The sequence below is a fragment of the Chiloscyllium punctatum genome, chromosome 27 (genome assembly GCF_047496795.1).
Source record: "Chiloscyllium punctatum isolate Juve2018m chromosome 27, sChiPun1.3, whole genome shotgun sequence".
NCBI lineage: Eukaryota > Metazoa > Chordata > Chondrichthyes > Orectolobiformes > Hemiscylliidae > Chiloscyllium > Chiloscyllium punctatum.
The window spans coordinates 29,556,520-29,572,820 of record NC_092765.1 but is presented as its reverse complement, the minus strand read 5'-3'; the positions used below and the strand labels follow the sequence as shown (position 1 = coordinate 29,572,820).

At 36.4% G+C, this 16,301-nt stretch overlaps 1 protein-coding gene across 4 annotated transcripts in view; it reads left to right on the top strand.

The window, feature by feature from the left end:
• hmgcl (3-hydroxy-3-methylglutaryl-CoA lyase) overlaps positions 1–15,819 on the top strand; it is a 33,679-nt gene extending 17,860 nt beyond the window's left edge. For 3 of the 4 annotated variants that reach the window (XM_072548459.1, XM_072548457.1, XM_072548458.1), the window contains exons 3-9: positions 36–143; positions 2,815–2,910; positions 5,852–6,000; positions 9,828–9,891; positions 10,171–10,359; positions 12,222–12,347; positions 13,496–15,819. In XM_072548459.1, coding sequence (XP_072404560.1) covers positions 36–143; positions 2,815–2,910; positions 5,852–6,000; positions 9,828–9,891; positions 10,171–10,359; positions 12,222–12,347; positions 13,496–13,597 — 834 coding nt within the window. In that variant the 3' untranslated portion in view covers positions 13,598–15,819. The other variant, XM_072548460.1, reaches the window with a different exon arrangement.
• Positions 15,820–16,301: the final 482 nt, after the last annotated feature.

The window sequence follows — 16,301 nt, the reverse complement described above, 5'->3', positions numbered from 1 at the left end:
AGAGGTTTCCTTCTTTTAATTGCTTCCAATTGCAGGTCATTGTTCCGGCTGATGTTAAAATTCACTTAATTAACCTTCTCTCCGAGGCTGGGTTGTCTGTTGTGGAAGCAACAAGCTTTGTCTCTCCAAAATGGGTTCCTCAGGTAAGCAGGGTTAGAAATTTGAACTAACCTTGAACAGCTTTTGCATATATGTTTGTCAGACTTGAAAGTTAAGCAGTTTATGGACCCAGATTCTGAACATGAACAACCACAGTACAGATTTCTGTTTCTACACTGATGGCACTCTCATAAACACAGGACTTCTCAAAATCTCCATGCACTTGTCTGAAATCTTGTTGTGAATTCTTGAACATGATCCGTACACTATAAATTGCCGACACCTCTCCTCTTGATGGTGTGATTCCTGCAGACATCACCAGCAGAAACCAAGTAATCGATCCAATTGGTGAAGTCCCAGGATTCAATCGTTCTTGGTAAATTTGGATAACCATCAACCGCTTGAGGACAGGCCAGGGAAGGTGTTGCCACTTGCTTTACAAGTGGGACATGAGGAACAGCTCAAATTGTGATTGTAGCCATTCGAGTCAGACTGTAGCCCAAATATTTTTGCAAGATCCATTCCATGTAATGTCACAATGACTCAGATTGCTTCAGCTGAAGTTATTAAATGGATTGTCAACTTCCACATCAAACTATAACTGCTTTTCCAGCCATATGGATAAAAAACAATGCTGTGCTGTTTTAAAGGTAAATTTGCTGTGTAATTGAAATTATTAATGTTTGTGTAAGTATGTAATAGATTTTTTTCCGTCTTGTATATGCATTGAGTCCTGTCCATAGGAGATTAAGAGAAAATATATCCCTTGTTGATCGTCTGCTTTATAAAAATTGATGTCTGTCTTCAGTCGTCTTAATCTTAAGCTCTGAAATTCTGTTTTCAATCTCTGGCCCTGTTTTTCATTCCTGGATTGGGGAAGCAATACTGGCAGAAACTATGAGTTATGAATGCAACCATTAAAAAATATCCACCCAAGCTTCAGATTTTTGATCCAGAGACTGGACTTTATTTGTGAATAAGGTAGGTGACCAAGGAAGAGCCAAAGAGGCAGCCCAATTCCTTAATTGGCCTGCATGGGGATTTTGGTACTAAATAAAATGGTTAAAAACTAAGATTAGAATAGAAAATATCTCTCTTGGTCACATTTCCTCATTTCCCCTTGCTGTCCCATCTGTGCCCCATTAGTTGCACCTGTAGCTACACCTATGCCCTTCATTCATGTTATGGCCTATCTTCCATGACTCATCACATCCCATATGCTCCCAGTCATCATGGCTATTTATAGCCCCATGCCAATGCATTTTCCCACCTACCAATATTTCCCATTCTCCCTCAATGCCAACTCACCTATTATCCACCCACAGTAATTAATCAGGAGGAGGCATAACTGCAAATAAGTCATCTGTTTATTGGTAATGTCACTATTCAGAGAGAAAAAGGCACTCTCGTTGATGCAAACCAAATATCCAATACAGTGAAATTGCTTCAACAAATCCCTCCAAGAATGCTTCACTTAACTGGTTCATACCTTGTGTCAACAAACATCCCGCTTGAGTAGAAGCATGGCCATACAGCACAGAAACAGATTCTTTGATCCGACTCATCCGCACCAACCATACATTCAGACATCCATAGTTGAACTAGTCCCATTTGTCAGCATTTGGCTCATGTCCCTCTAAATCCTTCCTATTCATATACCCATCCAGCTGCACTTTAAATGTTGTAATTTCCCACCTGCCAACATTTTCCATTCCTCCTCAATACCAACTCACCTATTATTTACCATGGGCATTAATCAGGAGGAGGCATGACCCCACCAATTCCTCTGCACTGCCCTCTGCGTGAAAATGTTACCCCTCAAGTCCTTTTTAAAACTTTACCCTCTCACCTTAACCCTATGACCTCTAGTTTTAGACTCCCCCAGCCTCGGAAAAAGACCTTTTGCTATTCACCCTATCCATGGCCTTCATGATTTTATGAACCTCCATAAGGTCGTCTCTCAGTCTCCAATGTTCCAGGGAAAATAGTCCCAGTCTATTCAGCCTCTCCCTATAGCTCAAACTCTCCAGTCCCAGCAACATCCTTGTAAATATTTTCTGCACCCTCTCAAGTTTAACAACATCCTTCCTATAGAAGGACTACCAGAATTATACACAGTATTCTAAAAGTGGCTTCACCAATTTTCTGTAATCCTATACTTAAGTGTTCTAACCAATAAGACAAATCTGCCAAACGCTGCCTTTATCACCCTGTCTACCTGTAACTCCACTTTCAAGCAACTGTGCACCTGCATCCCTAGATTCTTTGTTTAGCAATTTACCCCAGGGCCCTACCATTAATGTATAAGTCCTGTCTGTTCCCAAATACATTGTAATTCCTGACAAATTCTGGCACTTTTGCCATTCTGGTGAAAGTCAGGGTCTCTCTTTCTTTCTTTTTAAGATACTCCCTCTAAAGCCTACTTCTTGACTAATCTTTTGTTCACCTGAACTGGTATCTCCTTGGGCAGCTTATTCCCAAATTTTGGGGTTGATCCTATGTGTGAAGTGCCTTGGGATGTTTCGCTGCATTAGTGAAAGTTGTCATACTAATTCATTATAATTAATGTTAAATTTATTTTCCAGTGGAAATGGCATTTCATGATGTTAGTAGTTAATGTTGTATTGCAGCCCTTAACATGACCTCTCTTAGTGACTAATCTTGTACTTAGCTACTCTGTGTACTAGATTGTATCTAATACTGTTTTCCGTGTAGATGGCTGATCAGAAGGAAGTGATACAAGGAATCCGAAAGTATCCAAATGTGAGGTACCCAGTGCTGACTCCCAACCTGAAAGGGTTTGAAAGTGCAGTAAGTTTCTATTCCAAGATCTACGTTTCTGATTGTTTACTCAATGGAATGAAATAATCCCCTCTAACACCTTTTTAAAAAGAGAATTCTATGGCAAAAATATGGTCAAATACGTTTTATTTTGCTGACCTGAATAATCCTCTCTAGCAATAAATCTAATTTTGCAAAGTACTCTCAAGCCTTTATGTAAAAATGCAAATATTTGTGCATTTAGCATGTTGTGACACTGCAATTGATTAAACACAAACATTCATATCAATAAGCCATTCAGTTCCTTGATCTTGCTGTACCATTCAGTAAGATTTATAGCTGATCTGATTTATAACTTCAAATCTGCCTTTCTCACTTACCTGTTATCCTCCTCCTTCTTTCTCTTTCTAATCCACCCACACCCACACACTTAACAAGAATCTATCTACTTCAGCCTTAACAAATGTTAAAGGACACTTCCACCATATTTTCAGGAAGAGACTTCCAAAGAGACAGAATTTTTACTTCTTCTCTGTGTTATAAATGAATGACCCTTGATATTTAAAAAAAAACTCTAGTTCAGGATTCTTGCACAAGAGGAGGCATCCTCTCCACATCTACCCTATCCAGACTCCTCAGGATCTTGACTGTTTCAATCAGATCATTTCTAACTCTTCTAAACTCCCAAGTCTACTCTGTCCAACCTTCTCTTCATAAAACACCCCTCCTATTATCCAGGTTGAAGTTTTGTAAACCTCTAAATTGCCTTCAACACATTCATATCCTTTTTTTAAGTAAGGTGACAAATATGACGCACAGCACTCCTAGATGTGGTCTCATCTGTCTTGTATAACTGAAGGATAACCTCTATCCTTTTGCATTCAGTTTCCCTTGCAATAACTGATAACATTCTCTGAACTTTCTCAATTACTTGCTATACCTGCATACTAACCTTTTGTGATTCATGCATAAAGACACCCAGATCACTCTGCATCTCAGAGCTGTGCAATCCCTTTTAGATACTTTTTTTTATCCTTCCTGCCAGAATGGCCAATTTTACATTTTACTCCATTTGCCACATCTTTGGCCGTTAACTTCACCTATTTGTATCTTTCTTTAATCTTCTTTGTCGTCTTCACAACTTACTTCTACCTATCTTTATATCATCAGCAAAATTGGCAAATCATACCTTCTATCCCTTTATCCAAGTTGTTTATATAAATTGTAAATAGTTAAGATACATGCACAACTCCATGTGGTACACCACTCATTACAGCTTGCCCACTCTAAAAAGATCTATTTATATCTACTCTCTGGTTCATGTTAGCCAGCCAATTGGTGCCACTATACTACTCCCTACACCATGAGCTTTTAACTTCCCACAATAAAAAGACTTGGTACCTTATCAAATGCCATCTGGAAATCTAAGTACAGTATATGTAATAGTTCTTCTTTACCATAGCGCATGTTACCTCAAAGAATTGTAATTGATGGGTCATTCTTAAACTTCCAAAAAGATTGAACGAATCTTTGCTTTTAGTGGTGAAATAATGTCTAATTGTCCAATGTAAATGTACATTATGCCTCAGTCAGTATAGTGTGCTGTGGTTTGTATAAAATTCACCTGCATTTGATTCAAAATCAGTCTGCTTTGCAATTGTTTTAATTTTATTTTTCTCTCTCTCTCAGTTTAAGTGGGTTCATTGATTTTAATGAGCTGATAATTCCTGGGTTCTATTGGACCAATTGCTTAGATGCCTATACTTTGTATAGGCATATCAAATATTCATGCTTTGAAGTTAATTGTTATTCATTCATTTTCCTGTAAATTAAAAGGCATTTGTGAAGTTAGCTCTATCATTTAAATCGATCTATGCATAAAAGTATTGACTATTTTATTGAGAAAGAATAAAATCTGAGAGTTCCCTGAGGTAGTGTTTTGGATATTTAGTTAAAACCTGATTTAAGATCAAATATTGAGTGCATTTGCTATACAATACAGTAATTCCTGTACACTTGAGCTGTTCAGAAGCTGTTTACTAACAGTAGTTAACCAATCACATTTTAATTGTATTTTAACACCTTAGGAAATTTTTTGTCCCTTAATCATTTTTTGCTGCTTTACAAATAAAACCATTCATTATTTTGGCATTCAGAAAACTTGGTAATGCAGTACAGCACTGTATTGCATTCAATTATTGGTTTACTGTAAACTACATCGTGTTTTGGACCCTCAAGTATTTTAAAGATTCTCCTTTACCTCATCGCTCACTTGAGGCATTGTGACCCTCAGGTTAAACCACTACTAGTCTCACTCCGAGAGAGTAGCTCTATGGTCTGTTAGGACTAAAGCTACGTTTATTCTTAGGATAGATTATTGAGCAGGTGTAGTCCTCTGGTCAGTAACTGTCAGACCACCTAAGGCAAGCAAGATGTTCATCTGTGATATAATTTTAGAACCATTATTCTAGATAATTCCTGGAATGAAATATCTATACTGTCGAGAAAATATCTGTCAAATTTAATTTACTCCGGTTATAATTATAAAGCTTTTCAAATGTTGGCCAATTCAGGAGCAACTATGAACAAAAGCATGCTAGAAAGGATATAGTAGATTCCTTAAATTTGGAAAATAAATTGTAGAGGAAAAGTTAAGGCTCAAGTTTGGAAACTGATGACATGCTACCTTACAGAATTAAGTGAAAAATGATAAACAGAAGTTAGAAGTAAAGCAGACTACGCTATTTCCTGATAGTCAATTATTAGAATTTGGTATTGGTATAAATCACACGTCCATGTACTTTTTATAATTAGCTTGTCATAGGTGCCTAGTTTTACTTATTATTTAATTTCTGGAATCCTTTGTCACTTATAGTCATCCCAGTGATATAATCTAGGACTGGGACCTGCTTTGATCTGTAGTGTTCTATTTTAGCCTGTATAATAAATAGCATAATTAACTTTTTCACAGATCAAGGCAGGTGCAAAAGAGGTAGCCATCTTTGGAGCTGCCTCAGAAATGTTCAGCAAAAGAAACATTAATTGTTCCATTGACGAGAGTCTACAACGGTTTGAAGAGGTGATGAAAGCAGCAAAGGATTCGAGCATTCCAGTCCGAGGGTATGATTGCAAATCTTCCTTCGTGTTTTTATGTTGTGAAATGCATTTTGCATTTTTGAAGACAACTTTGTGTTATTGAGAGATTTTTTTAAAATAATCAAATATATAATTAAATTCAAAGTTAAAATAGTTCTTTGATTACTCCCACAGCAAGTGATCTGAGAAATTGCCAGTGTATTGCAATTTTAAAAAACACTTGTCTGCTGTCAGCTAAACTGCAACAACCTTATTGTGAGATTTGTTATTAGAAAGAAGGCATCTACTGTAAATAATTCAATGTTTTAATCATTCCCCAATTTTATTCCCTTTTATCCTCTTGCTGTTAAGATTTATACGCAAAATGTGTTAGCGGGCTATTTGAAATATAGTACTTTGCGACTGTGTCAATTTCAGTGTGCACTTAAGGCACATAGAGTCATTAGAGTTATACATCACGAAACAGGCTCTTTGGTCCAACTTGTCCATGCCAATCAGATATCCACGTATAAATTTTGTTAAGCACAGGATATTGAATAGCAATACAAATGAACTGTGGCTGAACTCTGTCATTCTCAACCTACTAAAGCAAGGAGACAAGCCAGTTGCTCCCCATTTGCTGCTCTTCCTGAGGTTTTCACATTTCTTCCTGTCACAGGCTTATCTGGGACCTTCCTAAAGCACAATTCATTAACTCTAAATGGACAACATTCTGCTGTTATTCATCCTGCAAAAGGCCTCACTTGGAAATCAGTCCCAGGCTTTATTCCTGTTCCCATGCAATAATTTTTAAACATTTTTAAATATCATAACTTCACTTCACCTTTTATGATTTTGTTCAGCCCTGTATCCATTATCACATTATTTTGATTTTTGCTTTCGACATGTCCTTTATTTGCTTATAGCTGTGCTTGGAGAGCCTTCAGTTTAATTCTTGAAGTACCAAAAATCTCTCCACTCCGCTGTTCAACTTCAAAAATCCTCTAAAATCCACTTTTGCAGCCAAGCTTCATTCTTTCTGGCTTGATGTATGTATTTGTGAAGTACTTGGGAAATTGCTGTGTTACAGACCTGACTTAAAAATATTGAGGAACGTAACAATGAACAGTGTCACATGGATTTATGTACAGCAATACAGGAACTGCAGATTAGTTTATCTTCTCAAACAGCTGATGAATTTGTTAAAGCAAGTTTCTGGGTGAATTAGATGAAGATTTAAATCAATGCTTGAGAATAGACCTATATGTATTGTAAATATTTTTTTTGATTCTAGGGTTGTTTATTTTCCTTGAGAGAATTTTCTAAAAGTTGCAAAATGATTTAGTTTTATGAAAAACACACGGGGCCTTTGAGTTCTGATCAATCAACTAAATGGATTTAAATCAAGAACTCTCTTCCTAATCTGGCAAGCCTGGTATTTGACAGAGAACTTGTGAGACATCCATTTAAATCCAATGTCAAACTAAATTGCATTCTGGAGAGGAAGGATAAATTGTTCAGTACACACAGACTGAACTCTCATTGAAAATTTCATTCTGCAGCTTTACAAGGAGCTGAATGTGTTTAAAACTTTAAAAGGTACAGAAGGTTGAAGATGGGGGAAGTAAGGATTGTGAATTGGACAAGTCTGCTGCTGCAGCTTTAGTTCTGAAAGAGCTGATGAAACTATTTAACTGGGCTTATTAAAGGGGAAGACTCTGATCTAAAACTGTTTTGAGCCAAGCTAAGAAGATTGTAGAGGAGTATCATTTGGATGTTAACCATAGCAAGGAACTTTTGGAGAGACAATAACTCCCAGTGAAAGCAACTCTAGAGCCAAATCCATTGATGTGAAAGGTATGGAACCCTGTAATCTGGTCTGACATTGCACGTAATGCAGTTAATTGTAACTTTGTAAAACATATCATTGTATGGAGTATTTAAACTTCAGTTAATTTTTGCAAGCAAATACCATTGGTGTGGTGGTACATACTTAATTTAGTATTTATTTTGGGTTTGACTATTACAGTCAAAGTTTTATACATCAGTTCTTTAATTCAGGTTTTAATTGGGGTTTCCTATTTTAGGTTATTAATCTGTGTGGGGAATGTAAAATTAGCTTTTTGTAGCACATTTTCAATACATAGAGTTCTCAGCTGAAAGCATTGATTTGTTTTTAAAACTTGCAGATTATTCTTTGAAATCATTTTGCAAATAATATTCATATCCTTTATTAAATTATCAATTTGAATATTTTAGCATGTTCAGTCTTGGGGGAGATCAATTTTTTTAGAGGTGGGTAATGAGGCCATTCTACTGTTGCTGAAACAGAAACCTTTTTCAACTTTCAGCTTGTCATTGCAGATTGTTTAACTGTAAGTGAAAGTTTTTAAATTAACAATCTTATAGCAGAAACTAGACACTGCAGTATTATAAAGATAAACTTTAAAGAGTGAAAAAAAAAGGAGTGCTTGGAAAAGTTGAAGGAAATGGATAAAATTTATTTTATATATGCCTGTAACTAATTTATTGTAATCAGCTGCAATTCTTTGTATTGTACTTGCTGTTATCTGCCACAGGAGGGCAGTTGTAACCTTGCAAATATCATGCAATCATGCAAATTCTGTTTGGATAAGTACTGCGCGTAATTTCAAAGTAACTTGATACATACGGTGAGACAAACAATTGCTGATCAAGTTGGACCTAATGACTGTATACACCTTGGTGTGGTGAAACTAGCACTGATCATAAATATAGCAGTAAATAGATTTTTGAAATGTAGAGCCATGTCTCATTTTAGTTGAGGTTTCATTGTTATTTATCTATATTGTTTTGCATAGAGACTATTGTTTTGCTGGGGTATGATCTTGCAGTCAATTCTTTGATTCTTTAAAGCAAGTCACATCACAAACAATATAAAATGGCTACTGCAAATCATGTGACCTGCTACATTTCAGCTTCAGATAGTCGCAAATCGAAAACAAATACCTAATTAAATATGGACATTCAGCCATCTGAAGAATTCACACATCACTCTGCTTAAGGATTTACCTGCACAAAATTGCAGCTGGCTCATTTTTTCCTGTTTTTGCAGAGGATGAATTAGAACATCAAAGCTTATATTGAAGATGTGGATGGATCCTATCAACCTTCTATTGTATTATAGCTTCCTCACACAAACTTGGACTGGGTGAAAAAATGTTAAACAATAGTGTAGAATGTTAGCATACACCATACGCCGCTGCTTGGTCTGGCAGGTGAGGTGGTGGGGGAGAGAAAAAAGAACTTTGTATGATGACTAAATCATATTGCTAACTGCTTTAAAGTCAGTGAGAAGTTCTACTGGAAAGCCATTGAAGTAGCTGCAAGTCATCCTAACGGCAATACCATCAGTAAGTGATCCTGGGGCACCTTCTAGCCCAAACCTGTTCCAACTCTGGTTCTTAGATGAACTAAATTAGAATTTCAAGGAACATCACAGTCTATTGAGAATCCTTCGCTACACGATACCCTCACTTTCAATTTAAAATATGAAAATCATCTAAGACTACAAACCTGTCACAAAATTCATTGAGATCATTACAATCTATAACATTACTTGGTTTCATATGTGTCAAATCTTTATGTGCATGTGAGACAAATGAGTGAAAAGTTGCATCATTTTTGGGTTAAATGTATGAGAATAAATAATTATCATTTGTCTTTGAACTCAAGTTTGCTGACAAACTTATTTAATTGTGGTACATAGTCTGAAGACTAGAAAACACATTTCTGCAAACATACTGATGACGGTAGTAAAGGGAGCACAAATTCTGTCAATGATGATATTAAATTCATTTTTAGATTGAACTTGGTCTTTTCTACTTTTCCAGATATGTATCCTGTGTCCTTGGCTGCCCTTATGAAGGAAATGTTTCCCCAACTAAAGTTGCAGAGGCACGTATGATTAGAGTTAGGGAAAAGAAGGAACACTTGAAATTTATAAAAAGGTTTTTTTGTACTGTAAAGTCAGTGAACACTTTGGTAATAAGTCATTAAATGTATGAAATAGATATTATGAAAATTAATTTAAATGCAAAAGAAGATGTGCTAATGTGCTCTCATAATTTAACAGGTTTTCTACATTAAAATTTAAGTACATGACTAAATATTAAGATGCATTATAAAATTAACCAGTATTAATTTTGCAATTGATTTTGCTCTTTTGTTTTACAGGTGGCCAAGAAAATGTATTCCATGGGTTGTTACGAGATATCCCTGGGGGATACAATTGGTATAGGAACACCTGGCAGCATGCGAGAAATGCTGACAGCTGTAATCAAGGAGATTCCAGTCAGTGCACTAGCTGTACATTGTCATGATACATATGGCCAGGCTCTTGTCAACGTCTTTACAGCACTAGAGGCAAGTTTATATTTCCAAATTAAGACTTTTTTTATGCATTTTGTTTTTAACTGTGAGGCTTAAGTTTCAATAAAATTGCTTTGATAAACTGAGTTTGAGCAGATTACATGTGGTGGATTTCACAGTTCTAATACTATCTTAAATATAGCTGCTAATTGCATGCTTTCAGCTATAATTGCTATACCTTTGTCAGCCTCTGCTCACAATTACCTGTACAAGGTATACATTAATTCAGTTAGATATCTGGGTTGCAGCATCAGTACCATAAGTATCTGAGCATTTTCTGACTTACCAAATACTTCTGATAAAGCCCTATACACAATATTAATAATACAGGTAGTTCTGCTGCAAAGTTTCGTTAACGCAAATTCGTTGTAATGTGAATGATGAATTGGGGACACTGTTTCTAAAACGCACTTTTAAAATGTGTGTTGGCTATATTGCAGTTATATTGCTAACACACCGCTGTTCTAAAGTGCGATTTTTCTATAATGCAGGGTGGCACAAGAACAAAGTCATTGTGTGGTTGGAGAACTGCCTGTACATGCACTGGGTACTGATTTTAATCTTGTTGAACTCCTGACCAGCCTCCACAAACAATGCACCTTTTAATTATCTTTTTTTCCTTCCTGCTTCTCAATTTTAATTAGCATACTTTTCTTGGGATAAAAACTGACCACTTCATATCTGTAGTGATAATTTTTTGAAATCTCTAATGTGTTGATGCTAACTAAGATGTTAAAATAATTTCAAAAGTCTAAACTGGTTTATATTGACAGTCTGTTGTCTTATAAAGAAAACCAAGAGAGATCGGCAAAACTTCGTTTTTAGCTGAGCAACTTATATTTAGAAAAACGATTTTTGGAATACATCAATAATATTTTTAATAATACACTTCTTGGAATTTTTTTGGAATTCTTTCAGAATTAATGTAAATAAATCCCTGGGGCCTGATCAGGTGTTTCCCAGAACTTTGTGGGAAGCAAGGGAAAAGATTGCTGGGCCCCTTGTAGCATTGACGGCCACGAATCAGATGCTAGAAGACTGGAGGCTAGCTAATGTGGTGCCATTGTTTCAGAAAATAGGGAATTATAGACCGGTGAGCCTACGCTGTTGGAGTGGAATTCTGAGGGACCGGATTTCCATGCATTTGGAAAGACAACGACTGATTAGCGATAGTCACATGGCTTTGTGTGTGGAAAGTTGTGTCTCATGAACTTGATTCTGTATTTTTGAAGAGATGACGAAGAAGATTGATGAAAGCAGAGTGGTAGGCATTCTCAATATGGACTTCAGCAAGGAGTTCAACAAGATTCCACATAGTAGACTGGTTAGCAAGGTTAGTTAGTCTTAAAGTATTGTACTGGAGCTACAAGAACAGGTTAAAGGCTAAAAATCTGAGGTGATTAACTCACCTCCAGTCTGCCCAAAACTTGTTCATCCTGCTTTATTTGTAATACTAAAAATGTATTGAAGTATAAACAACTCATCCCTGTAAATTTCCTTTGCTGAACACTTTTAATCTTATTTTCTTTTGTTTGTGAGTTGCTGACTACATCATTAAGTAATGTCCTACTATCCATTTCCTGGTCTGAATCTGACCATCTAAATCTAGACTTTGGCTCCAATCCATTTTGATATGTCCCATTATGAAGGTGAATTAAACTATGTATCCCATACACCCTCAAATAACAACTAAGAAAGCAATATGAGACGTGCAATTGGGGAACAGGTTTTTGTTGTTTATTTTTAATTCATTTGAAATTTAGTTGTCTCCATAATCTTGATTAACTATTGACCACGGCTGGCTACCCAGTAACTTAAGTGTTATTCTAATCTGGAGTTTTCTATTTGTTTTTCAGATGGGAATTTCAACAGTGGACTCATCAATAGCTGGCTTGGGTGGCTGTCCTTATGCACAAGGTGCATCTGGAAATGTGGCAACTGAGGATGTAGTGTACATGTTGAATGGGCTGGGAATTCACACTGTATGTATGCCTTTGAGGAACCAATTTCTGTTTTAGCTTTTCATGTTGTTATCTGATGTCTGTAACAATCAAAAGAAGAATTGACCCAGTGAAGTTTAATTCTTCAGCTCAGTAAAAGCAAACTGTAGTAAAAAGATTTTTCTAAGTTTATATAACTTTCTCTGAAAGCACATTGCCACCAACTAGGGACTTCAGTTGTTCACTTGCATCTGCTGTGTCATCCCTTGCAGTACCCTGATGTTATTCTGCATGAGGATTGTTATCCCATTTTCTCCAGTTCTCTCACCAGGCATTCACCAGAGGAGGGGCTTTAAACTTGATGGAGGGGAGTGTTTATACAAATATAATTTAATTCAGAACCTAGAAATTTCTGACTGATATTCAGAAGTATTGCATATAATTTACTTTCTGGTTTACACACTATGACAGAATGTCAGGTGATAGTTTAAATAAACTGTAAACGAATTATGTGGGATTAGCTTAGAAAGTAAAGCCAACAATTAACCCAAGCAAATGATTTAGATTGGGCATCGCAGAATGAGAAAGATTAGTTTGACAAGCTACTAACTGTCAAATCTTCTGAATCTGGTTGCATTGATTAATTGGGGCAAGGCAAAAGATTACATTTCATATTTTGTTCTCTCTTTTATACATCTACATGTAAATGTCATCTTGTTTTCTGTATCAATTCTAAATATTATTATTATTTTGATACAAATGCTGCATACATACCCAAGTGATATTTTCATATGCTTGAGTACAGTAGATGTCACAGCATACTTAAATCAGAGTTATCTTAGGTTTAATTGGCTGAATACCTTTTGGCATAGTGTATAATTTGAGACAAAATGTGTTGGTGCAGGTTTGGAGGGCCAAAGGGCCTGCTCCTGCACTGTGTTGTTCTTTATATAACTTTTAAGTATAGCATGTATGGGCGGAGAAAGATAATTTTGGCCTTCATTCTCAGCTGTCACCATCACTAGGGTTACCCTTTCTTCTTGGTCTTTTGGAAGCTGATATATTATGATTAATGAGAAGCTGCAATATACTATTTTGTACAAGCACCACGGTGGTAGAAGGCAAATCAATCTTGGTCTTTCTCATCAAATATTATGATTTAATGCAACATGTTTTACTCTATTTTCTAGGGAGTGGATTTGCAGAAGTTATTGGACGCTGGTGGATATATCTGCAGAGTCCTAAACAGGAAAACCAGCTCTAAAGTTGCTCAGGCATCTTGCAAATTGTAGTAATCAGTAAACTATTATGTATAGACTGAATAGATGGAAGTATGGACAAGTATTGTAAACAGTTTCAATCCACAACTTTCTTGTTGTAATTCCTATGTATAATATTGAGCTAGATTCTGAAGTGTAATTGTTTAATCACTTATTCCTCTTAAAGAGAAAGTTACTGTAGCTTCAGACATTTACTCATTATCTGTACTTTTTCCCAAAAATGCCTCTCATAATTACCTAATGATTTTTATTCCATATTCCAAGTTGTTTCATCTCTTGCTTAAGTTAGCAACTAAGTGCATTCGCCAAGGCTCAACTGAGCTAACTCCTTTCTGGGTGGCACAGTGACTCAGTGCTTAGTATTGCTGCCTCACAGTGCCAGGGACCTGGTTTTGATTCCAGCCTCTGGTGCCTGTCTGTCTGGAGTTTGCATGTTTTCCCCATGTCTGTGTGGGTTTCTGCCGGGGTGCTCCAGGTTACTCCCACAGTCTAAAGATGATGCAGGTTAGGTGGATTGCCCTATAGTGTACAGGGGTGTGCAGGCTAGGTGGATTAATGTGGGGTTATGGAGATGGGGTGCTGGGTCTGGGTGAGATGCTCTTCAAAGGATCACTGCAGACGCAATGCGTCACATGGCCTTTTTCTACACTAAGGGTTCTGTGATTCAACGCCAAATGTGTAAAGTTATCAGAAAATCTTCACATGATTTTAGATTCTAAAGGTATAGACATTTTTCATCCGTCCAATTCTCAGTAGTTTTCTTTCATGATCCAAAAATAAAATTCTCAACAAAGCTTTTCTGTATATTCAGAGTTGACTGTATTTATTTTTCTAAAATTATAAATGAATGAGAAAACTGAAGAAAACTAAACAAATATTATTATATTTTAATGTGTTAAAACAAGCATTAGTTCATTTAACTGATCGGCCATACTAAAATTTTTCTGTAATTTGAAAAATATTATCAGGATTTAAAAACGTATTAATGGAATTCTGATGTGAAGCGGTCAGGTATTTTCATGTGATTTATACCGAAATTGCTGTACGTCTATAGATTGAAGAGGAAATTAAACTCAAAAGTCCTAATTGATATTATGCGATTCAATTACAGAAATTTGCTGTCTTATTGCACTGAGACAACTAAAATGTTGTCAAAAATATTATGATATTTTGAAATTTTAGGACAACATTTTACAGTTTAGAAAGTGCCTACTAATTATAGATGCTACACATTTTTACACTCATTTTGCCAGCAGTTGGAAAATGGCAGATGACCCACATCTCAAGTATAACTAAGCTTATAAAGCAATCAATGAAGGAACTTTCTATACCTTTGATAAAGGGTCAGTTGGACTCAATGTCAGCTCTTTCCTCTCCTTACAGATGCTGCCAGACCTGCTGAGATTTTACAGCACTTTCTCTTTTGGTTTCTATACCTCAATGATATTTTATTAGAAGGGCACTGTCTTTCACCCTTTAATACTAATCATGTGTCACAGCAGTGCTGACTGTCTTAAAAAGATAAATGTTTTGAACTGAAGAATGCAGTTATCACAACGATGTTTTGATTTTACACCTTCAATTTCGTGCATTCATTCTAATTTATTTTGATTTTGTTTTGCATTCATGAGGTGTGAATTTTGCTGGCTGGGACAGCATTTATTTCCAATTCCCATTTGTCCTTTGAAAGATAGTGATGAGCTGCTTCTTAACCACTGCAGTCCATTTGATGTTGGTATACTCACAATGTCATTCGGAACATAGTTTTGGGGATTTCGACCCAATGATGCCACAGGTATGGTGATATATTTCCAAGTCAGAGTGATGAATGGCTTCGAGGGGAACTTGCAGTGAGTGGCATAATAAGGTAGGAGCTGAGCAGAACCCAAACTGAAATGAATAAGCAGGTTATTCTAAGCAAGTACTGCTTGATAATTGTCGATGACACCTTCTATTAGTTTACTGATAATTGAGAGAAGATAAGGCAGTAATTGGTTGTGTTGGATTTATTCTTTTTTTGTGTATAGGGACAGATTTGGGTAATCTTCCACTGTGCTGGGTAGATGCCAATGTTGTAGCTGCAGTTCTGATGCAAAGTACCATTGCTCGAATGTTGTCAGGGTCCATTGGTTTGCAATATTCATTGCCTTCAGTCAATTCTTGTTATCACATGGAGCGAAACGAATTCCCATCCTGAATAATGGGGAGCTCAACACATCAGTGTAAAAGGTAAGCCAAAGTATTTGCAACAATCTGCAACCAGAAATGTCGAGCAGATGATTCAACTTGGCCTCCACCACAGAGATCTCAGTGATGCTCAGGATCCATGGTGGAAACCAAGTTTAATCATCTGCTTGACATTTCTGGTTGCAGATTGTTGCAAATACTTTTGGTTTACCTTTTACACTGATGCATTGAGCTCCCTGGAATATTTTTGGAACTTTCTCCTCCCATTAAATTGTCTTACTATCCCCATTTATGGATGTGGCAGGACTGCAGAACGCGGATCTGATTTGTTCATTGTACAATCACTTAGCCTTGTCTATCTCTTGGTGCTTATTTTATTTACTATGTGAGTAATCTTGTGCAGTATCTTCACCAGGGTTAATCGCCTGACTTGATGATAATAGTAGAATAAGGTTGCAGACTATTTGAGTACCATCTGTTTCAGTTGATGGCCCACAGCACCTTGAGGATGCCTGTTCTTTAGTTGTTA